We start from the raw sequence: 27,605 nt of genomic DNA, 5'->3' as shown, positions 1-27,605 counted from the left end.
TGATCAGTAAATAGCAATGATTCATTCATTCTGTGCCGAGCACTTATTTTTAGGCTCCTTTCTTCCTACTTGTCCTCTTTGTTTAGGTCCAAAGCAGCTATTGACATATGTCTGAACCTCCTCTTCATACATATATTCTACACACACTTAAGTTCTGAAGAAGAAGGCCTGGAAGCCATCATGGGAATGAACAGCTGAGCTATCCAGTGGTAGGTGTGGCTCCTATTTACAAGCTATAGGGGTGTAGATCTCAGGGATTGCTCACATTTCTCTCGTTTGGCTCCGACTTGTATAGTCGATGAAGTTTTTGTTCATCTCTTTTTTTCCTGGACCAAAAAGGAGGAATTGACCCACAGTCAACCTATTCCTAATCTTGGCATCAAGTCAGCTCATTTTATTTCCACTCAGAGCTATTCCAACTCACTTCCCAGCCTATGGACACAAATTGCCGAGGCATTTCCTGTTCCAGGTGGTTTGGAGCAGTAAAGCCAGCGTCAGCCAGCCAGCCAGTGTGGGCTGACTGAAGGCGGAGTGAAATTCTTCAGGAACTTGTCCCAGTGAATGCAAAAAGGATTCAAAGTTACGCTGGGTTGCCTTCCAAAAGCACCTAGCTCATAGTGGATACAAGGCCTTGAAGCAGCATGGCCTAGAGGAAAAAGCACTGGCCTGGGAGTCAAAAGGACCTAGGTTCTAATCCTGGCTTCACTACTTGTCTACCGTGTGACTTTGAGTGAGTCACTTAACTTCTCTGTGCCTCAGTTCCCTCATTTGTAAAATGGGGATTAAGACTGTGTCCAATCTGTCTTTTATCTACCCCAGTACTTAGTTCAGTGTCTGATACAAGGTAAGTGCTTGCTTAATAAATACCATTAAAAAGGCCTGTTTGATTTACTTTAGTAACCTAGTAGCCTAGTCTGTGTGGGGCAGAGTAGTTTTTGAAAAGGCTTTTGGATATATATTTACGTATAAAAGTAACAGTATACATAACAACCTTTGGCCTGAATCAGCATAGGACAAATCTAACCTGAAGAATTCACTTAATGTTATTAGGAATTTTGCAGAAGTCATGTCCTTGGAGGTATACACTGCTACTTCACCTTCAACCCTGTCTCCAGGGCCTTTAATAATAATAATAATGATAGCTTTTGTTAAGCACTTACTATGTGCAAAGCACTGTTCTAAGCACTGGGGAGGATAGAAGGTGATCACGTTGTCCCACATGGTGCTCAAAGTCTTAGTCCACATTTTACAGATGAGGTAACTGAGGCTCAGAAAAGTTAAGTGACTTGCCCAAGATCACACAGTAGACACGTGGGGGAGCCAGGATTAGAACCCATGACCTCTGACTCCCAAGTCCATGCTCTGAACGACAGAGAAGCTGTGTATCTGCCTGACTGACAGAATGCATTTAGGACTTTTCTACACCCAGCCCAGGCAGGCTGACAGCAGAAGCCAACAGAGAACCACAGTTATCAGCACCCTTGAGTAGCAACTATCAATCAGGTCAACTAAGTGCCACACATGAGGCACAATTTGTTTCCAGGAGGTCAATGTCACATTTTTCTGCCATACCAAGTTGAATTGTGACAAAAAGAAGTGGTAGTTGAAGCCATAGGAGTGGATGAGCTCCCTAAGAGATTTAATGTAAAGTGAAAAGAGAAGGGGACTCAGAACAGAGCCCTGAGGGATACCTACAGATAGAGGTTGAAAGTCAGGGAAGAGGCAGTGAAAGATGTTAAGAAGCACCAGCTAAAGAGATTAGAGGAGAACCATATAGACTTCAGTAAGACCAAGGTTAGACAGTGTTTCCAAGAGAAAGAAGTGATCCACAGTATCAAAAGCAGCCAATAGGTTGAGGGTTGGGATGGAATCAAGTCCATTAGATTTGGCATGAAGGAGGTTGGGTGACTCTGGAGAGGGGGCTCTTAGTGGAGGGAATGAGGATGGAAACCAGATGGTAAAGGGTCAAGAATAGAGTTGGAAGTGAGGTGTGGAGGCAGGGAATGTATACATCCTGTTTGAGGAATTTAGATAAAAATGAAAGGAGGGCAATGGCCAATAAACTGGAGGAGACTGTGGGATCCAGAAAAAATGATTCTACGATAGAAGAGATATATCGGCATGTTTGAAGGCAGAGAGGGCCTCTAAATGGAGCTGGTAGCTTTTTCTGCTCCATCACTACAGCTCTACATGGTGGAGTCCAGGTTCAATTTGACAACTGAATCTTTGAAGGCCTACTGGATTTACTTTTGATTTTTGGCTTCATAAAATCAGAAGAAAAAAAGTATTGAAACCCACTTTATTGTAACCCAAAAATGGCTTCAATTGCCCCAAAGTTCATCTCTGAAAATTGTTCATTTATCTAAGTGCAGGAATGAAAAGCTGAACCATACATAGCAGGTTCATATTTCCTTTCCTTTCTGAATTCACCCCATAAAAAGTAAGAGGAATGCCCCTGCTTTATCATAAACATTTTCCATTTCCTAGGGACATTAAGACTCAAAGTCATTACTGAAAACTTCAGTTTTATACACACATGACAAAATCTCCCTGGTCATTGGGGAGGACAAGCAGAAAAGGCTAGAAGAAGACTATTTGCTAAGCCAAGGAAAATAGTAGTTTTCATTGTTCCCCTGGCATGCTGCTACGTCAAAATAGCATGCCTGTGGGCGTAATTCTTTTTCTCAGGACTGGCAAAAAACAGAAGCAGAAAGTTATAGTAACAAGGAATTTCAGGTGTAGTCTACTCCTTGCCCACGTCTGCCTTCCCTTTCTCCTAACTGGCTTTATAGTGCAGAAATTATCCTCCAGTCCTACTTTTGACTTTAGTTTATGTTCAAAGATTTCCTCAAGAACATTATTGCACCTTTTCAGCAAAAACACATTTTCCTGGGTAGCGAATCAGGATGTGTTCCCAGAGAGTGGGTGATGTAATTTATAGCTATATACATGACTCAAAGAATATCAGTCCCCTTTGTGGACTGTGCTTGACTATCTTCAGGGTCTGTTAATTTAAGAGGAAAGGGGAAGGGTATGGGGTAGAGGACAGCCGATCTTACCCAGCATTTGTGTTGAAGATAGGGATGGATGAATCATTGCAGGTGCTGCTGGCTAAGTACAGCTGTGCTCTGCTGGAAGTTGGGTTAGGATGGAGAATATGGGAACTGCCCAGAGGGACTGTCCTGCTTACAGTAGCTCTGGAGAGTCCATTATGGAGTTGTAAGAGGAGAATTCAACTTAATGGAGGGTATCCCTGCTACTTGGATTGGGAGTCCCATGTGGGACAAGGAGTGAGTCCAACCTGATTAACTTGTATCTACCCTAGTGTTTAGAACAGTGCTTGGCACATAGTATACATTTAACAAATGCCAATATTATTAACATTGTTGTTATAACTATTTAGACTTAGGGGTTTTGACCAGTCTGATGTCACCTTAATTCTTACCGCAAGGCCCAATCCTCCCCATTACCAACGAGAACTGGCTAAGGTCTTAAAGTGGATGCTTCCAGAAACCAGCCAGAACCAAACGTGGTAAGGCCCACAACCTTAAGTTTCCTTATGACTTAAAACACAACGTGGATGTACCATAAAAGGGCAATTAGTCAGTCAGTCAATCATATTTATTGAAGTCTTACTGCAGGCAGAGCACTGTACTAAGCGCTTGAGAGAGTACGATATAACAACAAAACAGACTTATTCCCTGCCCACAAACAGCTTACAGTCTAAAGGGTGAGACAAGCATTAATATAAGTAAATTACAGATATGTATATAAGTGCTGTGGGAATAGGAGGGGTTAATGAATAAATGGAGTAAGTCAGGGCATTGCAGAAGGGAGCTGAAGAAAAGGAAAAGGGGGCTTAGTCAGGGAAGGCCTCTTGGAGGAGATGAGCCTTCAATAAGGCTTTGAAGGTGGGGTGAGTAATAGTCTTCCAGAAATGAAGATGGAAGGCATTCCAGACCACAGGCAAGAGGTGGGCAAGAGGTCAATGGCGAGATAGAGGAGATTGGGGTATAGTGAGAAGGTTGGTATTAGAGCAGCAAAGTGTGCAGGCTGAGTTGTGGTGGGAGAGTAGCAACGTGATGTAGGAGGGAGCCATTCTTGAGGAGTGGGAAGACAAGGTCTGAATGTTTATGTAGAAAAATAATCCAGGCAGCAGAGTGAAGTTTGGACTGGAATGGAGAGAGACGGAAAGCAGGGAGGTCAGCAAGGAGGCCGATACAGTAATCAATGGAGGACAGGATAAGTGCTTGGATTAACATGGTAGCAGTTTGGATGGGGAGGAAAGGGTGGATTTTAGTGATAATGTGAGGGCTGAACCAACGGGAAGAGACTTAGTCCTTTTTCTAGCAAAGAGTAAGGGAAGGGGTCAAAGGAAAGCATTTACTCTCTTGGCACTCCAAAGAATGTAATGTAGCACCTACGGGTGATTTAATAGGAGTCTTCCTATTAGCAATTTTTTTCTTTTACTACCGTAACAGAGCCAAACTAGATATTTTTGCACCTGGGACATAGTTCACCAATCTATCCTTTGGGCACTTGGTTTTGCAAACCCTGAATGTATCTTTTAATGGGAGATGAGGTAAGGCTGATGAATTCAAATTCTTATCAGGCTCTCTTCTGGAGTAAGAAAAGAAGCATGACCTAGTGGAAAGAGCACAGGCTTAGGAGTTAGAAGGATCTGGGTTCTAATTCAGCTCTGTCATGTATCTGCTGGGTGACTTTAGACAAGCCACTTAACTTCTCTGTGGCCTCAGTTATCTCATCTGTAAAATGGGAATTAAAACTGTGAGCCCTATGTGAGACAAGGACTGTGTCCAAACTGATTAGCTTGCATCTATTCTAGCACTTAGAACAGTGCCTGTCACATAATAAACACTTAACAAATACCATTAAAAGAAAAAAAAAAGGAACCAAGCTTCTGAAGTTCATGCTTCAGTCATCTGGATAAAATAAATGAGAGCACCTCAAGTCCCCTTCCATGACCTCTAGGGATGATCAGAATGTAGGCACTGAATGATATTGTAGTCTGGTGGAAAGAGCACATGCCTGGGAGTCAGTGGCCCTGGGTTGTAATTCCAGCTCTATTTACTAGCTATGGGCGAGTCACAGTTCCTTTATCTGCAAAATGGGGACTCAATATATGTTCTCCCTCCTACTTAATCTGTGAACCTCAGGTGGGACCTGGTTATCCCTTTTCCACCTCAGCGCTTAGTACAGTGCTTGGTACACAGTAAGAGCTTAACAAATACCACTATTATTATCCATCAGTAGTATTTACTGCACACCTACTGTATGCAGAGCACTGCATTATATGCTTAGGAAAGTACCACAGAGGTAAGAAATACCAGTGCTTACTGTCTATTCTTCCTTTGGCTGTGCCCAGAGTATGTGCACCATTCACCCCACACTAATTCCACCACTACTGATTTTTCAGACCACTTTCCATACCTTGGGAACTAAATTCCGTTTGTCCTTGTTTTATCTGTTTTTCCTCATTTTATCTGCAGGTTACCACAATAAGGTAAATGTCATGTGATGAGCGGTTTGAAAAAATTTGTCTTTCTCCTCAATCCCACAGGTTTGATAAGTCAAACCTGATTTATATTCACTCCTTTAACTCTTGTCATCCTCTAGTACAGGCCCAGGGACAAAGATGTGACCCGGTTGACTGACTTCTTGCCATTCCCGTTCTAGAGGGCAGGGATCGTGTTTACCAACTCTATCATACTCTCCCAAATACTTAGTACAGTGCTCTGCATACAGTAAGTGTTCAATAAATACCAATGATTGATTTGAGACTCTCAAAAAAACTCGAATGATCTGCAGCTCCAGGTCTCCCTGGGAGTCCAATTTTTGTTATGGATAACAGGGTGGAACTAAAATCCTGGCTAGGCTCTGACTCTGCCCAGGCCCCCAGAGTTCTCTGTAATTGGGTTGACACCAAGGAACTCTTCAGTTTCTGGCTCAAAAGCAGGCTTCTTTCAGGAGCCAGGGGTAGCAGTGTTGCCTAGTGGATAGAGTATGGGTCTGGGAGTCCAAGGACCTGGGTTCTAATCCTAGCTCTGCCTCTTGTCTGCTTTGTGATTTTGGACAATCCACTTAATTTCTCTGTGCCTCAGTTACCTCATTTGTACAATGGGGATTAAAACTGTAAGCCCCATGTGGGACACAGGCTGCATCTGACTTGATTAGCTGTGTCTACTTCAGCACTTAGAACAGTGCCTGGCATATAATAAGTGCTTAACAAACACCACAAAAAAAGGTGATAGAGCACTGCACATATTGACCTTTATCATTAGTTTTCTACTGATTTCAGCTAGATGTAGGGCATCCAAGTTGCCTCAGAGAGCAGCAAAGAAGTGAGATCAAAGACTGTAAGAGCTATTACAGTGGCTTCCAAATCTCAACTCCACCCTCTCTACTTACATCAACTCACTCGCTCCCTTATCCCTTTGTGGCTTTCGCACCACTAACCCACTAACCCACAGCCCTGGATCACTGCCACTGTCCACCTCCTTCTCTCTTATACGGGAGCTGCTGAACACTGCTAGCAGCGTGGCTCAGTGGAAAGAGCATGGGCTTTGGAGTCAGAGGTCATGGGTTCAAATTCCGGCTCTGCCAATTGTAAGCTGTGTGACTTTGGGCAAGTCACTTAACTTCTCTGTGCCTCAGTTACCTCACCTGTAAAATGGGGATTAAGACTGTGAGCCCCCGTGGGACAACTTGATCACACTGTAACCTCCCCAGTGCTTAGAACAGTGCTTTGCACATAGTAAGTGCTTAATAAATGCCATTATTATTACTATTATTATTTCAGATAAAACTACATTCTGAGGAAAACAATTTCTGTAGAGCTATAATTTGCTGCTCCACAACAGAGCAGAACCAGCTGGAGGCAACTCAAACAGACTTATCTTTGCTTCTTTAACTCTTATCCCCCTGCTTCAATACTCCTGCTTTTCTGCCTGTGACCGTACTATATAAACTTTTCATAAAAGATGTAAATCCACCCGATGCATATAATGTGGCCCTAAACAAGTTGGATTTATCATCAAGGTCTTTTAAGATGACACCTCTAGAATCAAACCATCTTTTACCCAAAAAACTGTGAGCAGGTTTATCTTCGACCACTCGTATCCGACGGGCACCTGCAGGGATCACAGCAGCTTCGATATAACCTGCAGCAACAAAAAGTCACATGAGTGAAAAGCACCCCAGCAAAGTGAAAGCTTCTAGTGGCTCAGAATCCTCTACCCCAAACCAACTCTGTTGCAAGTTTGCTTAGTGTCAGGAAGTACCTTGAAATTCAAAGCCTGTAGCTGTTTTAACAGTCTGGAGTGAGCTACTTTAGGCCATATTTCCCCACTTAAGAACCTCCAGTGGTTGCCCATCCACTTCTGCGTCAAACAGAAACTCCTTACCATCAACTTTAAAGCACTTAATCACCTTGGCCCCTCCTACCTCACCTTGCTACTCTCCTACTAAAACCTAGCCCACACAGTTCGCTCCTCTAATGCCAACCTACTTACTGTACCTTGATCTCAACTATCTCACCTCCAACTTCCTGTCTTTAGCCTGGAATGCCCTCTCTCTCCATACCTGACAATTACTCTCCCCACCTTCAAAGCTTTATGGAAGGCATATCTCGTTCAAAAGGCCTTCCCTGAATGAGCCCTCCTTTCCTCTTCTCCCACTCCCTTCTGCATCACCTTGACTTGCTCCCTTTATTCACCCCTCTCCCAGCCTCTCAGCATTCATGTACATATTTATGATTTTATTTATTTATTTATATTAATGCCTGTCTCCCCCTCTAGACTGTAAGCTCATTGTGGGCAGGGAGTGTGTCTGTTATATTGTTATACTGTACTCTCCCAAGCACTTAGTACAGTACTCTTTACAAAGTAAGTGCTCAATAAATACAATTGATTGACTGACTACTTGAAGGCAGGGATCATATCTACTTACTCCAATGTACTCTCTCAAGCATGTAGTACAGTGCTCTGCAGTCAGAACTCAATAAGTACCACTGATAATGATAATGACATCAGAAGCTAGTACAGTAAATTCTTGGGTGCCTGTTGTTACTACTTCATTAATTCAAGTTTTCATGTCAATGCTAAGTGCCAATTAAAGGTTTCCCCAGGGTGTCATTTTTCTGACTTTAGAATTTTTCTGAATTGAATAGTATCACACTGGATACTATAGTATTATGACAGAATGCTGTCCAACTGCCTTATCACATGACTGAGAGGACAGAATGTATTATGGGGTAGTTGGCTAGGATGTATCAGTTAAAAACTGCTTTTTAGATTAGGCACTGACAAAATACCCAACTATCATTTGTCACTGAGATGAATCATGGGTAAAAGCTTGAACTGTGTCCAGGTAATCATTTTGTTTTCATGGTCATTCAATCACTTGATGGGAAATTTTACAGTAATTGAGAATAGGCAACAATTCCAAATCAGATTTGGTGTACTTTTTAAAATATGCTCAGTGAAGTCACATGATCACTTACAGAACCAGTGGGTTTATAAGTGAAGATACCCACATTTGTGAAAGCTCTCTTCATGAATAGTTTGAAGATACTTGTACGTCAGTTTCTCTTGGCAAACTCTCAAATACAACTTTGTAGTCAATTACTCAGGTAAAAAAAATTGTGGTTTTTTTCCCCCAGGGAGTGACAACCCAGTTAAAAGAAGTGCCAACTCTATACACACTAGAGAATAGTCACAGCACACAGGAAACCATTCATACATTTTCTGAGGAAATTGGATTATCTTCCCTCTAATTGTAGATTTTCACATATCAGTTCCTTGCTGTGGAACAGTGACTGCCAAATGAACAAATGCTTATTTAGGGATTTTTTTTCTTTTAAAAATATTTCCTCTAACAATCAACATTCAAATTGGAATCTGGCTATGAGGCAGGAGGGTGAACAAAGGAAAGATTTATTAATAATGCAAGTCCCAAGAGGAATGCTGAAGGGAGTGGAGGAGGGAGAATGGCATGACTGAACCACTTGTTCAGTAGTAACAGGGTAGGACAGTCTGCCCCATAATTTTTTCTTCCCTGCATATTTGCTTTCCTCCTGATAACTGATGACATTCACTGAGTATTTGGGTGTTTTTCATTTCCCTCATTAATAAAAGTCCAGAACTCTGTTCCAAAGTTTCCCACAAAATAAATGCTTTATCAAGCAATCAATCAATCAGATTTTACTGAGGGCTCTGCAGAGCACTGTACTAAGCACTTGGGAAAGTACAATATAACAGTTGGTTTGCTTATTCATACTTTCATTTCCAGTCTTCCTTAGATGGTACTCTTCATCTTTCCTCAACATGCCAACGTGTTTCTTTTGTTTTTATGTCTGGCCATGTTATTTTACATAATCATCTCAACAATTACAGAATTCCTCTTTCTAGAGTGAACAGATAACTTATCAAAACTCCTTAAAAAATCATGATCTTGAGCTGTGTAACTTACACAATTGGTATTTCCAGGCTTTCATGATGAGAATGAATGCATGGTGGCTATGAGTGATGTAGCATGAGTTGGTTTGGGGTATTTAAAGGACTCTAAGCTATAATACAGCAACATAAAAACACATGCATCAATATTACTGCCCACATACTGGAAAAGATAAACAGGGTGATGAATCTAAGTACATTACTATTGAAATGTTCTGAATGAAAGCTTTTCACCATGGTTAGAAAACCACTCTGTGCACACCAAGGGTCTCTATACATTATGAGGCAGTACATTTAGCTTGATGATTTGTTAATCTGGTACTAGCACAATACTCAGCACACAGTATGTGCTCAATAAATACTAATGATTGACTAAAATATAAGCACTCAGACCCATCCTCAGCATTATGGTTTAGCAGTGTTGTAACCATTCTTTGGTCCATTGTGAGCCTGTTGTTGGGTAGCAACTGTATCTGTTGCTGAATTGTACTTTTCCAGTGCTTAGTACAGTGCTCTGCACACAGTAAGTGCTCAATAAATACGACTGAAAGAATGAATGAATGAATTGTGAGAGAGGCAGGGCTCTCCTCTCGCAACTGTTGCAATCAAATCAGAAGTACATATTCCTGTAGCAAAGCAGTGCAAGAAAACACTGTGCAGACATTGGTTTTAAATGGCAAGTGGATAAAAAAAAGTAGCATCTGAGCTATTATGGATCAGTCTGATCTTACAGCAGCATAACCTCCCAGTGTAATTTCTGAATCCCAGCGAAGGCACCAAAGATTGAATTACGTGACTGAGAGGACGTCATACTGGCTCAGAGCTGATCCAATCTTCTGTTTTCCTTTATCAAATTAAATGGCACTTATACTAATTATATGCTTTGGTAGGTTTGAATAATTATCAAAGAGATGCCGAAAGAAAGCAGGGAAATAATATACTCTTGCTTTTCAGCCATTTTGAGTCAACCCTCATGAAAATGTACTGCCTATATTGTACTTGTCCCTTTTTGCCACAGAATCTTCTCAGCTGCCTCCCTCCCCAAGCTTTAGTGATGATGACATGCGGCTGCCCAGAGGACTCACAGAGACTAACAATAATCAGAGCTGAAAGCTGCAGGGAGAAGGTGGGGGTTGGGGAGGAGAAATGTGCATCCAATCCTACTGAAACATTCTGCCTTCTACTGATTCAAATACAGACCTACCTGAAATCTAGTTCATCATACCCAGCCAATCATGGGACTGGCTTGTAACTTCTCACATGCCCAAGAAAATCTGCCTTCAGAAGGCTTTGCGGATTTCTAAGACTCATATGGGACACTGGGATTGTCAAAATCTATTTAGAAGTCTGGCCACAGCAGGGCAGTATTTACAGGCATTTCTTCAATGGGCCAGTTTTTCCATAGCAGGACCAGGATTTGCCAAAAATTACAGTATGTTATACTTTACTAACTTTGCTTCTTAGGATCTTCCCTATTTTGAAGTGGTCTGTATTATACCAAGACCTCCGGAATCTAAAGTTACAAGTTTAAGTCTACCTCACATATGCATAATGCATTTCTCTGGAAACAAGAGCTAAAGAGCTCCTTTGAGGTCAAGTGATTAACTTCAGAGGATATGGGATTCTTGGTTCATGCAGTTAAACTACAAAATAGAAGAAGCATGGCATACAGAAAAAGCATGGCTTGGGGATACAGCATGGGCCTGGGAGTCACGTGATCATGGGTTCTAATCCTGGCTCTGCACTTGTCTACTGTGTTACCTTGGGCAAGTCACTTCATTTCTCTGTGCCTCAGTTACCCCATCTGTAAAATGGGGATTGAAACTGTGAGCCCCACGTAGGGCAGGGGCTGTGAGCCACACATGGGACAGGGGCTGTGTCCAACTGGATTTGCTTGTATCCACCCCAGTGCTTAGTACAGTGCCAGGCACATAGTAAGTGCTTAGCAAATACCATTATTATTATTATTATTATTGGATTCTGTGGCTGAACCAAATCATTATCAGTGAGATGATGCCAATTAATGCAATTTTTAAAGGAAGGAACTAAATATCTATGAAATTATTGGAATTTCATAGCTGCTTCACAACTGATTGAGCTGTTATCAGGACAATAAAATTTCAGTTGGGGAATGATTCTTTAGCTTTCCTATAATTCTCTATAGACTGTAAGCTTGTTGTGGGCAGGGAGTACATAAGTTATATTGTACTCTCCCAAGTGCTTAGTACAGTGCTCTGCACAATGAATTATATAGAGAAGTAGCGTGGCTCAGTGGAAACAGCATGGGCTTTGGAGTCAGAGGTCATCGGTTCAAGTCCCAAATCCGCCAATTGTCAGCTGTGTGACTTTGGGCAAGTCACCTGACTTCTCTGTGCCTCAGTTACCTCATCTGGAAAATGGGGATGAAGATTATGAGCTCCCCGTGGAACAACCTGATCACCTTGTAACCTTCCCAGTGCTTAGAACAGTGCTTTGCACATAGTAAGCACTTAATAAATGCCATTATTATTATTATATACAACTGATTGATTGACTAATTCTATATACTGTCTACAGCCAACTCTCAATTTTCAAGGAGCAGTGTGGCCTTGTGGAAAAAGCATGGGCCTGGGAGTCACAGGATCTGAGTTCTAATTATGGCTCTGCACTTGCCTGCTGTGTGACGTTGGACAATTCACTTAATGTCTCTCTGCCTCAGTTTTCTCATCTGTAAAATGGGCAATCAATACCTGCTCTCCCTTCTACTAAGTCCATGTGGAACAGGGACTCTATGTAACCTGATTAACTCGTATCTTCCCCAGGACTTGGAACTGTGCTTGACACACAGTAAGTTAATGACAAATGCAAAGATTACTATTACTGTTAAATATTATGATTATAAAATATTAAAATTATAAATATTATTATAGTATAAAGGGAAACAGGCCTAGCAGATACCTGAAATGCATTTTATTCCCCATACCTTATTTTAAGCATCCATTTTAAACTTTTGCTCAAATACTTTATCAAACCTGTTAATAAATTATTTAAGCTTTACCTTCTTTCCCACCCCACCAATTTAATACTCAAAAGTCTGTGAACAAGACACAGAAGGAAGAAAAGTAGGGGGTCAGGATAACCAGTCCCTGAATAACTGCAAATAGACTATTTTTGCTGTTACCTCAATGAGGAAATATTTGAGTGTCATCAGGCGAAGCATCAGATGGAGAGGAAGGATCCTGAATGTATCTAGATGTAGGATGGGTAGGGGCAATAAAATAATTTCCATTCATCTTCTAGCAGCTGTGCCCTACCCTGAACAGGAGTGATAAACTAGAATGATAACCTTCAAAATAATCACTTCCAGCTCTGGTAGGAATTGGAAAAATGACTACAAAGTGAAAGATGCCCATCACCAAGTCCCAGAGTTTCCCAATCTCCCTTGAACCAGATGTCCCATGAGATAGAGGGCACCTTAGAAGCCAATGTCATATTGATGAGTAAGGAATATTTTGTTCTTAATAATTTACAACCTTCACTCATTTATGGGTAGGGATTATAGTATTTCCAGAGTCAGAGAATCTCCCATTTTGGCCTCTCCCTAGTACCACTTTCCCAGTAACCATGGGATATCAGGTTTGAAGAAAATTATTAGTTTTCACTGTGAAGCCATAGAGAAACTTATGAACCACTTGCTATTGCTTCAGGAGAATGTAGCATTTTGTTAAAAGGAGCATTACTGGTTAGTAGTTTTCTTTTACAGAGAAAAAGTGTACAAATCTTCTCAAACATTTTCAGAACAATTTATGTGACTTATAGACATAAGTGCCAATTCTCTGGGGGTAATCGCCCTCATAGCCTTTGGAGCTACAGACTCCTTGTCTCATATCTCAAGCTTCTGATGAGTTCTGAGAGTTTACAATCAGGGCTTGAAAAGACCACAGTGGTATCTTCCTAACCTATTATGTAAGAAATTCTCATCTCCACTAGAATCCTATCCCCACACTCGGAGAACGGGATAGCCTAGAGGAAAGAGCATGGCCTTGGTGTAGGGAATGGCGGGCTCTGCCACTTGCCTACTGTGTGACCAAGGGCAAGTCACTTAAATTCTCTGTGCTGCAGTTTTCTCATATGTAAAATGGGGATTCAATATCTGTTCTCCCTCCCATTTGGACTGTGAGTCACCTGTGAGACAAGGCTTGTGTCTTACCTGATTATCATGTAGCTAACCCAGGGCTTGGTACAGTGCTTGGCCCACAGAAACTGCTCAATTATTAAAATTAAGTTTGCACCTATCACTATTGCCAGGCCATTCTACAGAATTTAGCTCTCTTCCTCTCTTCAAAGCCCTACTGAGAGCTCACCTCCTCCAGGAGGCCTTCCCAGGCTGAGCCCCATCCTTCCTCTCCCCCTCCTCCCCCTCCCCATCCCTCCTGCCTTACCTCTTTCCCCTCCCCACAGCACCTGTATATGTATATATGTTTGTATGTATTTATTACTCTTTATTTATTTATTTTATTTGTACATATTTATTCTATTTATTTTATTTTGTTAATATGTTTTGTTTTGTTGTCTGTCTCCCTCTTCTAGACTGTGAGCCCACTGTTGGTAGGGACCATCTCTATATGTTGCCAACTTGTACTTCCAAAGCGCTTAGTACAGTGCTCTGCACACAGTTAGCGCTCAATAAATACAATTGAATGAATGAATGAATTCCATATTTCTCCTTGAATTCACTTACAGAGTGAACTATTGAGAGAATTCAGGTTTCTAGAAAAAAGGAGGATAAATAATGTAGGGTTTTCAGCTATAGCAGCCACTGGAAGAAAATTTCCATGGATTCTGAGGCATGTGCAGTTGCAACAAGAGAAGCAGAATGGCATAGTGGATAGAACACAGGGCTAGGAGTCAGACGGTCATGTCTGCTGTGTGACCTTGGGCAAGTCACTTAACTTCCCTGGGCTTTAGTTACCTAATCTGTAAAATGGGATTGAGACTGATGAGTCTACATGGAACAAGGACTGTGTTCAACCCGAATTGCTTGTATCAACCCCAGTGCTTAGTATAATGCCTGGCACATAGTAAGTGGTTAACAAATACTATTATTATTATTATTAAACTTAGGCAAATCAACAGCCATATACAAACTCTTAAGATTCATATGCACCTAGATGTAAATCATGTGGGAGCTCTCTACCTTTGGAAGGAAATTTCTGTCCTTTGATGAAACCTACAGAGTATATTGTAATGAAAACAGGAAGGCAAAACATATTCTTAGTTCTGTAGATTAAAGTGAGGAGATGGGTTTCCCAGAAGACTCAATTCTCGAGCTGTTTTTAGTAAGCAAGTTACTGCTCATATTTGACTTTTTTCAGTACTTATTTAGCACTAATTTCTATTACATACTGGGGAGTGAGAGAAATATTATCCAAGAAGTATAAGGAATATGATGTATTATATATAAAACATATAGTTATTTTTCTTGGATAAAATCTATAAATATCTAAAATTATTTACTCTCAATTGTTTACTTATATTAATGTCTCCCCACCCATTGACTGTGAGCTTGCTGTGGGCAGAGAATGTGTCTACCAACTCTGTTGTATTGTACTCTCCCGAACACTTAGTACAGTGCTCTGCTTGCAGTAAGCACTCAATAAATATCACTCATGATAAGGCTCTTGCTGTCAAGAAGCTATGTTAGCCAAAGAGAACTGACTGTAAGAGAACCCCAGCCCTGTTTTTGAGTTTAGCCTAGGCAGATGGGGTTCTCTGGAATCAAAGCCAAATGGATCACTCTGCTTAGTTATAGTACTAGCTACGTTTTTGGCACATTTTTTCTGTTAGATCAAGGTCTCTGATGGCAGGAACTGTCTTTTATTTCTGTGTACTCACTCAAGCACTTAATACAATGTTCAGCACATATTCAATAAATATTGTTGATTCCCTAAACAACAAACATAGGGCTTCTCTGCTTATAGAAGACACTGAATAAACCTGACTAATGGGGATAATGATGGCTAAAATTTAGGAGATAATTAGCCATAAATATAACCTGAAATGCTCTCTAAACTCTTAAAGATTTTTTGGCTTAAATGCCCAACTCTAAATTTTGGAGAAGTGAAAAGAAGAAATAATATGGATGATTAAAACAGAATTTACCTATCCAAGCAGGTTGCTCTTGCTTTAAAAACAGGGATATAATGAATAGTAAAAGGCTCTAAAGCTTTTCAATGGCTTCATATGTGATTTGGTCTCCCCACCAAATCCATTCAGAAAATAAGTACAAAGAGAGAACCAACACCAAAGATTTCTAACCCATGAAGAGCACACAACATTCAAACATCTTACATGAGAAACACTTGGGAATTGCCTTTGTCTTTGCCATCACACACGTAGACACCTTCTTACAAAGATTATTGGTGACTGAGAAACAGAAATGTGTTGTCATGTTTTAGTGGCATATTAATTGGATTTGATGGAAGGGTTTAAATCTCATAGGGCCTCAGTAATATTCACGTGATTCTTGTAGCAGGACAAAATCGATTTCTCATTTTTTTCAGGGAAAGATCACACAGAGATCATAGATTTCCATAATTACAAATCAAATTGTTCAATAAGATTACAATTCAAAACAGAAAGAGGACATTGCCTATTTCCCTACCTTTTCATTTGCCACCAAGAGGCAACTTTGCAATTGTAATGAACAACGTATTTTTTGGGTGTCCTCTAATTTATCAACTCACTAGCTGTCCATGTCTCTCTGCTAATGGGACAACCCTTACAGACCTCAGCTTATCAAAAAATTAATTGCTTCTCTTCAGAAAACCATGCATTATTCACTTAGGTCTCTTATAGGGCAAAGTCATTGAGTGAGCTAATGCAGCTGAAACAAAAGCCATGACCTTTCAAGGCTTCTGCTGGACCTTGGCGATTTATCGTTTGTTGGTACTCTCACTTTGATGCATGACATTGCTCATGGTTGTCATCCACTATTTGATAAAGAGACTTTTTTTGTAGCCTAGTGGATAGAGAAGCAGCATTGACTAGTGGATAGGGCATGGGCTTTGGAGTCAGAAGGACTTGGGTTTTAATCCCGACTCTTCCACTTGTCTGCTGTGTGAAGTTGGGCAAGTCACTTAATTTCTCTGTGCCTCAGTTACCTCATCTGAACAAAGGGGATTAAGACTGTGAGCCCCATGTGGGACAGACTCTCAATCCTGACAATCTTGTATCTCCCCAGCACTTAGTACAGTGCCTGGCACATAGTAAATACTTAACAAGCATGGCTCAGTGGAAAGAGATGGGCTTTGGAGTCAAAGGTCACGGGTTCAAATCCTGGCTCTGCCAACTGTCATCTGTGTGACTTTGAGCAAGTCACTTAACTTCTCTGGGCCTCAGTTACCTCATCTGTAAAATGGGGATGAAGACTCTGAGCCCCCCATGGGACAACCTGATCACCTTGTTACCTCCCCAGTGCTTAGAACAGTGCTTTGCACATAGTAAGCACTTAATAAATGCCATTATCATTATTATTATAAAAAAATCTTCCAGATGAGGTGGACAATTCAGAGATGAAAAATCACCTCTAAGTGCAGCCCACAGCAGAGACTGCATTCAACCCAATTTGCTTGTATCTACTCCATGGCTTAGTACAATTCCTGGCATATGGTAATCACTTTGACACCTATCTACTTGTTTTGTTTTTTTGTCTGTCTCCCCACTTCAAGACTGTAAGCCCATTGTTGGGTAGGGGCCATGTCTATATGTTGCCAATTTGTACTTCCCAAGTGCTTAGTACAGTGCTCTGCACACAGTAAGCACTCAATAAATATGATTGAATGAATGAATGAATGAAATACCATTAATTCTCTGAGACTGCCTATGGGGCATACCAGTTGGCCCCCGTTAAGGTACCAATGCACTGGTTCACAAAGGAGCTCTTAGGTTACCCTCTCCATCTAGACAGACATCATGGCCAACCACTCTGGATCCAATGACAATAAGCTAACTATGCTAGTCACGATTCTAAATGAATTCTTAATTTCATCTGCTGCAGAAATGTCACATTTATTTTTGCCATCATGCTAACTATGCTAAAGAACTATGCTAAAGGCAGGAGAAAACTTCTGTTACTGGGCATCCCTGGCAGTGTTTCTTGAACATAATTTTCCAATATAAAAAATTAATTTTTGGCTGGGTTCAGATTTGCATGATGCATATTCAATGTTAGGCACTAGCCTAAGGCTCACCCGAATTGTACAGAATTGACAACTGCAACATTTTTGAAGACTTGTCTCCAACCTGAGCTGGATGAATTCAGGACAGTGTTTAAAATGCTGGAAATACGACAAGACAGGGAGAATTGGGTTATTTGCATCCCCCAAAATATTTATAACATAGGGTAGGTTGTGGAAACACCCATTTTAGGAGGACTGAGTATATAAGCAAATTCTCCTCTCAGCTGCTTAAAGCATGGGACAGTGATATAACATCACTAATATACAGATGAAGTCCTTGAAATTTTTTCAACATGTTAAGTTTTATTTCTTACAGACATGGTCACAGTTAAGCCGAAACCTGTGAAAATGCTCTGGAGCATGTGGCTTTTAACTGGGGTTTCACCACTATATGAAAATACTATCATACTTGAAATAAAGTTGGAAAATGAATCAATCACTTTTCACTTTAGAGCAAAATAACTGGGTTAAAATAACTATCTTCAGCTTATTCTTAGGCCATTAAAGGTGTGCTATTAAACCAGAAGAAAACAGCTTTAAGATCAAATAAGTACGCCATGCCTAAGAGTTCAAGGGGTAGACAATTGTGAGCCTTACCCTTTTGTAAGCAAACTTTTCCCTACCAACCATTTAGAGTAAATGTCTTTTCTCTGCCTTTCAGAAACCACAAGATGGATGATCTGGTACACCTATTAAGACTCATCACTTGACTATATACAACATTCAGGAAAGACTTCAAACAAACTGGCTTTCAGAAAAGAGGCACTATCACTGAAAACATGTAAGTCATCTAGCCAGCAGCTAAGAGAACTTGAAAAACTCCCCCGAGGGTTTTCAGATTCCTACTCACCCATCCCCTTGGTATGATTGAAATCGCCTTTCACCACTTTGCAGGTTTTGCCATCTCCGTTACAAATTCCACAGCGATCTTCTTTGGCAGCCGAACCAATGATCCCATCACAGCCAATTTTCTAAAGAACCAAAAAAGTCCATTATTTTGTTTGGGATACTCTGGCTCTTGAGAAAAGGAATATCCAGACTACAGAGAGCTTTGGTCAGGAAATGAAGTTGGTGGATTAATGGGGTGACTCAATGTGATGTAGGACTTGACCTTGCTGAGGCATTTGGATCAGTTTAAATCCAATGCGGCTTTCATGTCTGGGATCTTATATTTCCCACAAGTTCACATCACAAGTGGTCCAGACATTGGATGGATTCATCAGTATACCCAGAGTATAATGGAAAATAAAATTTTGAAACTCTGAAGCAGTTTTCTTCTGTGGAGTTCAAAGTTCTTGCTGTTCATTACCTCGGACATGCTCACAGCACCCTTGTGAGCCAATCAGTGCTATTTATTTATTGAGGTTCTCCGAAGTGTGAAGCACTGTAAGGCTGTAGAGAACTTCAAATTAAGCCAAATACATGGTCCCTGCCCTCAAAAGCTTTCAGTCTAATGAGGGGGAGGAGACAAGCTAAAATAATGAAACACACAACCCAAACACCTAAACATATTGCACACATGCTGAGGCGAAATTGGAGACACAGCAGGAAGGGAGGTTTTCTTTCTTGCCAAGGGTTATAAGGCAGCATGGAAATTAGGAATAGAAGCCAGACTTTCTAAGACTCTTTCCACTCCATCTCCCTGCCTCTGGTTGCTCTGTTTAAAATTTTCAGGGTGACCTGTTCAAGAGATGCCCCATTCAAAGCCATATTATGTGGATAAGCAGCATAACCTAGTGGCAAAAGCACGGGCTTGGGAGTCAGAGATCGTGGGTTCTAATCCCGGCTCCACCACTTGTCTGCTGTGTGACCATGGACAAGCCACTTAACTTCTCTGTGCCTTAGAAACCTCATCTGTAAAAGCAGGGATTAAAACTGTGAGCCCCACAGGGGACAACCTGATTACCTTGTATCTACCCCAGAGCTTAGTACAGTGTTTGGCACATCGTAAGTGCTTAGATACCATAATTATTATTATTGAATATATAGGTATCCATATATCTATACTTATGTATATATGTATATAATCAACACCATTGGCAACATATTTGCATTAAAATTAATCTGTGCATATTGTCAGTTTTAGGGCCCAAAAAAGTGGGATTGCCAAAATTTACACTGTATAAAAAAGGTGAAGCAAAAATTCCTGTTTCTGGGCACACTTGGCCTGCATTAATTATTCAGACTATTAGCATTCTATAGGATAAATGGATAGGGTATATTATCTAGTAGAGCAGAATTATTCCTCCGTTAGGCTCCCCCACCACGTAAAATCTGAGAGAGGTTGCAGGAGCTCAGGGGCAGGATCAGGGTAGGAGGAGCCATGGGTGTGTGCGGGACAATCAGCCAGTCAGATGTGTGGGAAGGTCAGACTGTGGCCACAAAAAATAAAATCAGTACCAATTCTGCTAGGCAGTAAACGTTATACAGCCTCATTTCCAAACAAATACAATGTAATGGATGTAAAAACAAATGACAGTAAACTTAAGTTGTGATGAAACCCCAGGGATTAGTCAAATGTATTTGTCATTCTGAAAGTTCTTAATACTGAATTCCCAACAGACAAGATCAGAATAAACCCAACAACAAAGATGCTTTGGTATTAGTCAAAATAAAATGTCAAAACATGTCAGACCCATTTAGAATCACAACACATAAAAGCAATTTGTATCTACTTCTCTCAAGATCCCCCAGTAACTTCAGGGGGTCCTTGGATTGTGGGCCCCCTGAGGGAAAAGAGTCTATGTTTAATTCCCACCTGTATATTCTTTCCCAGCACTTAGTATGGTGGTTTGCATATTCATTCATTCATTCATTCATATTTATTGAGTGCTTACTGTGTGCAGAGCACTGTACTAAATGCTTGGGAGAGTACAATACAACAGTAAACAGATGCATTCCCTGACTACAGTGAGCTTACTGTCTGGGGTTGGGGGGACAGACGTTAATATTAAATAAATTACAAATATGTACATAAATGCTGCGGGGCCCAGAGACGGAGGGGGAAGAACAAAGGGAGCAAGTCAGGGCACCGCAGAAGGGAGTGAGAGAAGAGGAAAGGTCATGGTGCCACAGAAGGGAGTGGGAGAAGAAGAAAGGGGGGACTTAATCAGGGAAGGCCTCCTGGAGGAGATGTGCCTTCAATAAGGCTTTGACCATGGCGAGTGGCAGGGGAGGAAGACTGCATACTATTACTACTACTTCCTAACTTAGCACTCTAATAGAAAAGCAAGTCTAGGCCCTAAGCTAGTTGTGGGCAAGGCATGAGTCTGTTGTTATATTGTACTCTCCCAAGCCCTAAGTACAGTGCTCTGAACACAGTAAGTGCTTAATAAATGTAATTGAATCAATGAATGAATACAAGTCATGGTTACAGCTCCTAAGTGCCTAACATGGTGTTCTACCACATAAAACAAAGTCATAACTCTGAGACTTGCCACCTATGGCACTCAAAAAAAAAAAAAGAAGCCAATGTGCCATTTCATTGGTGCCTGGGAAGAATCCAGAACATGGACCTGGTGTGGACACGTGGGACCCATAAAGCAAAAGTGAATGTAAAGCAAACCTGGAGTTCATTAGGAAAGGCTCCACAACTGTTGGAGGCTTTTATTGAACTCTTTCGGATACTTTATTTTGAATTGTTTGCAATTCTGACAGTTATTTTACTGAAGGGCAGAACTGGCTTTCTGGGAAAAAGATGAAGTGATTCTCTTTGTCGTTATACTGAGAGTTAACCATAACATTTATATGCGCATTTTTATAATGTGCATGAAAAGAGCAGTATTTATTCCTTGTATCTGATGTACTGCCTACCTGCTGTAATTTTTGGAGGAGGACAATAGCATCGTTTCTCCAAGAGAAATAATTTCCAATTATTTTCATCACTTCCCACAAGGCTACTTTATAACAAATGTCTCCCTTTTTTGTTCTCTCCTGAATGCTCTCCAAACCCTACATATCTTGCATAAATTGTAGAGCACAAACAGTACCCAAACTAAAATTGGTCCCATTACTTTTTTGTTACCAAATTTACAAACAAAGGATATCATTTTAAAAATGAATAACTGTATATAGTTCAGCAAGGAGATGAAATCATCCCAGAAGGGAGCACACAAATAGATGACAGGACTATGAGACCATGACAAGTATTTCAGAAAAAAAAAAAAGAAAAGGTGCCTGAGAGGAGGCATCATTTGCACTCTGAAAATATGTTAAGGGAAAGATATGGGACTTACAGATGCTGGGGATCCATTATTGTCAACTGCTAATGAGGGAAGAATAAAGAATGGTAGATTAAGGAGCCAGTTGGGAGGATGAGACCAGACATTAGGAAACAAAAATATAGCTGGCACTAGACGAAGGACACACTGCCAAGGAAGATTGCAAAATACTGAAGACGGTCCAACTCTGACCGAATGTCCATAAGTTTAGGGTGCGTTCATAGGGGGTGGACTTGGAGGTAATGGAATGTATACTGGTCACTGTCCTTGACACCCAAAAGTTCTTTCAAAAAGAAAAAAGAAACCAGATTCCAAGGATTAAGAGCACTCATATTCTGAAAATTTGCCCAACAAACACACACCACTGGGAACAATTTAGGAGACTATAAACGTCTGTGTATCATCATTTTCATGATACTGTATTCATTTTCCTGGACAAGAAGCCATGTTTCCTCTTCCTTTTGGTTTCAGTGGGTCCTAAGTATTTCCTTCTTTTCTGTTTGGAGATATTGCCTCACTGTGGAGTGATGAGGAATACTCCAACACCAGGCTTTTATTTTGAATTCTTTACTATTTTGAAATTTTTATTCTGAAATTCTTAAATAGTCTCTCTGGGATGTTCCAAGACTTTGGGATAAGGGGATCTTTAGAAAGAAATCCTTATAAGGTGCTCAAGGAATTATCTAAAAATAAGATGGTGTGAGAGATGAGAAATATTCAATGGCCAGAGTCCCATCCTCGGGATATAGTCAGAACAAGAAGATATCTAAGCTGGAACCATTGGAAGTGAAGTTTGGGAGAAGGGGAGTATGGGAACTGAAAGAGACTTCATAATAGATTTGGTGGATTGACCGGAAATTGGATCACATACTTTGTGAGGAAGAAGCTCTGAACTCTTAAAGTCAACCAATATTGCCAGATCCTGTCTGGTGGGGGTGGGGGTGGACGGAATAAAGAAAGAGGGGTGGGATGGGGAGGGGAGGGAGAGAGAGAGAGAGAGAGAGAGGGAGAGAGAGAGAGAGAGAGAGAGAGTGTGTGTGTGTGTGTGTGTGTGTGAGCGTGTGTGTGTGTGTGTGTGTACATGTCCACTTGTGTGTGTAATCATAGTGAAGGCCCGACAAAGCACTATCTACTGTGACAAAATATCCCCAGCAGGAAGCCAAGTCTGGACAGATCATGGTACAGACTCGTTAGACAGGTCTTTTCTATCACTAATTTCTATAACTCTTGTTCTCTCTTCAGGAAAAAAAAAATGATATGCACTTGCTGGGAGGAAAAGTCAAAACCCAACACTGATTTAGACTTCACCTGAGCCAATAAATCCCACTGCCAAAGTTTAAGTAGTCTCAGCCTCTTGATTTTTTTAGAGAAAGAGCCAAAAGGCGGCTCTGCTGCTTGGCAATGTAATAACCTCCTTCAGGGCTGCATGACTGCTTTACAATACTTCAGCTGCAAGGAGATAGTCATACCTCTTTCAAAGCTTGTAAATTATTTTCAGCATTTTACTTTTCCCAAAAGGATTGATATAATTGGAAGATTTGAACAGAATGGGTCTTGAACACTGATCTGATTAATTTGGTAACCCTTACTCCTTTCTGAAATATGGGTCGTTTGGTTTATTAATCTATTACCTAATTTTTTTTGGCGAATGTCTTTGCACACTGGGGCCAAAATTAGTCTTATGAATAGCAGGGATGTATAAGAGTGGGCCTTGTAGACCTTTCTTGTTTAAAGTCTAATTTGACAAGTCATGGAAAGATTCCTCTTTTTTACCTCATTGGGCTTTCATTGCAATTACAGAACACAGAGCATTTCAATGATGAAGTGTAGATTATATTGTTAATTATAATAATAGCAACTGTGGTATTTGTAAAACACGTACTGTGTGCCAGGCACCGTACTACGCACTGGGGTAGATACAAGCAAATCGGGCCGGACACAGTCTCATATGAGGCTCACAGTCTCAATCCCCATTTTACAGATGAGGTAACTGAGGCCCAGAGAAGTGAAGTGACTTGCCCAAGGTCACACATTGGACAGGGAGTAGAGCAAGGATTAGGACCCATGGCCTTCTCAGGTCCGTGCTCTATCCATTATGCCATGAAAGAAGTAGTTATGGGGTGCTTTGGAAAGAAGGGAGTGCCAGTAGATTGGAGAGAAGATGAGCAAAGCAGCAGCTGGATGCAAGGCACAGAAGGAGCAACATGCTTTTTGACAGTGGAGCATCTCCTGGAGGTTGGGATAACCAGATGGGACATTTCAAACATTCTAGCCTTCTAGACTGTGAGCCCACTGTTGGGTAGGGACTGTCTCTATATGTTGCCAACTTGCATTTCCCAAGCGCTTAGTACAGTGCTCTGCACACAGTAAGCACTCAATAAATACGATTGATTGATTGATTTTAGGGTATCAACAGGAGGGATTGCTTTTGCTCCTGCTGAGCTGGTGACACTTTCACTAACGAGGGAGGGGATTTTGTTCCCATGGCAAAGCTAACTGAGAGGTTCCCAGGGGTGGAAACGGTAAGAATAGGAGATGGCCCCTTCGTGGTCCCTTCCAAGAACTGATGCCTTCCAGATGCCATCCAGATACAGGGAGTTGTTTTCTTGAAAAGAAAATCTCATGTTATGGGAAACTGTGTTATGGTAAAGACTGATTCGATGGAAATAAATGGAAAATCGGATACATGGTCTGACAGTAGCACCATGAATGACATTTTGCAAAATGCATTTTTAATATTATTGTTTTAGTTACCAAGCAGACACCTTAACGTCCTTCCCACACAATGTTATTTTACTGTATCAAGTCATCTAAAGTTGCAAAGACACAAAGTTCTGTTCAGTAGAGTACAATAAGGCTGAGATGGAGGTTGGGAAGCATGGCAGCATCACTCCTTGATTATTGTGATTCTAATGCACCCACCCCTCTCTTCCTATTTGCATCTAATTGTGGTATGTGTTATACACTGAACAGGCTTCTGTTGTGAGAATGAAGCTCCATCATTTTTCCACTGGGTAAGATCTTCCTCAATCTCCTCAATGACCTCCCTGCATCCTGTCTCTCCCCATTCCAGTCCATACTTCACTCTGCTGCCTAGGTCATTTTCTAAAAAAAATTCAGTTCATGTCTCCACTCCTCAAGAATCACCAGGTTCGCGAGTCAACTTTTCATCAGATGGAAAATCCTTACCTTTGTCTTTACAACACTCAGTAAGTTCCCATAGTCCTACCTTGCCTAACTCATTTTATTATTATTATTATTATCATTATTATTATCATTATCATCATTTTAAGCACTTACTATGTGTCAAACATCATTCTAAGTGCTGCGGTAGATACAAGTTGAACAGGTTGGACACAGTCCCTTTCCTACAGGGGGCTCACAGTATTAGTAGGAGGAAGAGCACGTATTTGATCCCCATTGTGCAGTTGAGGAAACTGAGGCACAGAGAAATTAAGTGGCTTGCATAAGGATATATAGCAAGCAATTGGCAACTGGAGCCCAAAGTCCTCTGATTCCCGTGCCTGTGCTCTATCCACTAGGCAATCTGCAGCTTTCTACAATCCAGCCTACGCACTTCACTCCTCTAATGCCAACCTACTCACTGTACCTTGCTCTCATCTATTTTGCCACCAACCCCCTATCCATATCCTTCACTGCCCTGGAACTCCTCCGTGTTCATAAGATAGACCACCACTCTACCCACTTTCAAAGTCTTATTAAAGTCACAGCTCCTCCAAGAGACCACTGTACTCTCCCAAGCGCTTACTACAATGGTCTGCCCACAGCCAGGGCTCTATAAATACCACTGATTGATTGATTATTGTAGACTTTGGTGAGCTAGCCTTTCCAGGTACAGTAACCCCTGAAAGAAAATGAAGTGATTAGTTGTCAACAAGGATGAGTTATCTGATATGATAATAACTGCAGTATGCATTGTGTTTACTATGTGCCAAGAGCTTTACTAAGTGCTACAGTAGACACAAGGTACTCAGATCAGACACAGAGGGTCCCACATGGGACTCACAGTCTAAGTGGGAAGGAGGAGGATTTAATCCCCATTTTACAGATGAGGAAACTGAGGCACAGAGAAGTTAAGTACCTTGACCCCAGTAGGCAGGTGGTAGAGTTGAAATTAGAATTCTGATTCTCTGACTCCCCAGCTCATGCTCCCAGCTGATTATCAGCATGGGCTGGGGAACAGAGGAAGCAAAGAACTAACCTAAAATGTTATAAATACCTGAACCCAGGTTGAGTATATAAATAAATAATAGTTTCAATTAGGTCCTCTGATCGTTGACCTCAACAGGTGACAGAGGAGGAGGGTAGGAAAGATCCTAAAACAGCCAGGAGTAGGGAAGTGTGTGGTGGGGAATGTGGTGGTGAACTATAGAACCAACTATAGCCCTTTGCATGGTGGGCAGACATAGCAGGATCTGAAAATAGCTGGCTGATATTATAACAGTGACCCTGGCAACCACTGAGGAGACTACCTTGCTAACCATTCGCCTGCTGGTCTACAGGGCTTTGACCAAGCACTGGTACTAAATTGCAGGCATTTCAAGTCCAAAATGGTTTCTGTACATTAAATTACTGCGTGTATTTAGCAAGGTGCTCTTGCCCTTCCTGTGTACTCACTTGCTGTGCTTACTGCCCCAGTGGGAATTAAACAGCAGGGAGGAGAGTCCAAATGGGGCTGTGCAAGCCACTAGCACAATTCCTTCAAGATATTTTCAGTCTTCAAGTGTTCATGTCTGGATTCATATCTGTAATTTATTTATTCATTTCTGTAATTTATTACATCTGTAATAAGAATATTAACAATAATAATGTTAGTATTTTTTAAGTGCTTACTATGTGCCAAGCACTGTTCTAAGTAATGTGGCGGGGTGGGGGGGAATACAAGGTGATCAGGTTGTCCCATGTGGGGCTCACAGTCTTAATCCCCATTTTACAGATGAGGTAACTGAGGCACAGAGAAGTTAAGTGACTTGCCCAAAGTCACACAGCTGACAAATGGAGGAGCCAGCATTAGAAGCCATGACTTCTGACTCCCAAGCCTGTGCTCTTTCCACTGAGCCACGCTGCTTCTAATGTAATGTTTCTGTAATGTATTATATGTGTATTTATCATATATGTAATTTAGTTACTTATGTACATTAGTGTCTGTCTCCCCTTCTAGACTGTGAACTTGTTGTGGGCATGGAATATGTATGCTTGTTGTTCTACTGTACTCTCCCAAGTGCTTAGTAAAGTGCTTTGCACACAGTAAGTGCTCAATAAATATGATTGAATGAATGAATGAATGATTCACTGACTGTCATTTAAGACTGGGAGCTCCATTATTAAACTCCTTGTCCCAGTTCTTTTTAACCCCCATTCGGCTTTGGAGAAACAAAGGAATGATTTGCTGCCTGAAATCCCTTCATTAATCAATCAATCAATCAATCGTATTTATTGAGCGCTTACTATGTGCAGAGCACTGTACTAAGCGCTTGGGAAGTACAAATTGGCATCACATAGAGACAGTCCCTACCCGATAGTGGGCTAGGCCCAGGAGGCCTTCCCAGACTGAGCCCCTTCCTTCCTCTCCCCCTCGTCCCCTTCTCCATCCCCCCATCTTACCTCCTTCCCTTCCCCACAGCACCTGTATATATGTATATATGTTTGTACATATTTATTACTCTATTTAT

At 41.2% G+C, this 27,605-nt stretch overlaps 1 protein-coding gene across 1 annotated transcript in view; it reads right to left on the bottom strand.

Annotated features, from left to right (window-relative positions):
* Positions 1-27,605, bottom strand: part of ADAMTS17 (ADAM metallopeptidase with thrombospondin type 1 motif 17) — a 389,768-nt gene that overhangs the window by 116,651 nt on the left and 245,512 nt on the right. The window contains exon 15 of the mRNA XM_038746936.1: positions 18,543-18,663. Within this exon, the coding sequence (XP_038602864.1) occupies positions 18,543-18,663 (121 nt within the window). The remainder of the gene's footprint in view (positions 1-18,542; positions 18,664-27,605) is intronic.

The sequence above is a fragment of the Tachyglossus aculeatus genome, chromosome 5, assembly GCF_015852505.1.
Source record: "Tachyglossus aculeatus isolate mTacAcu1 chromosome 5, mTacAcu1.pri, whole genome shotgun sequence".
NCBI classification, from domain to species: domain Eukaryota; kingdom Metazoa; phylum Chordata; class Mammalia; order Monotremata; family Tachyglossidae; genus Tachyglossus; species Tachyglossus aculeatus.
This window is presented reverse-complemented; position numbering and strand designations above follow the sequence as displayed.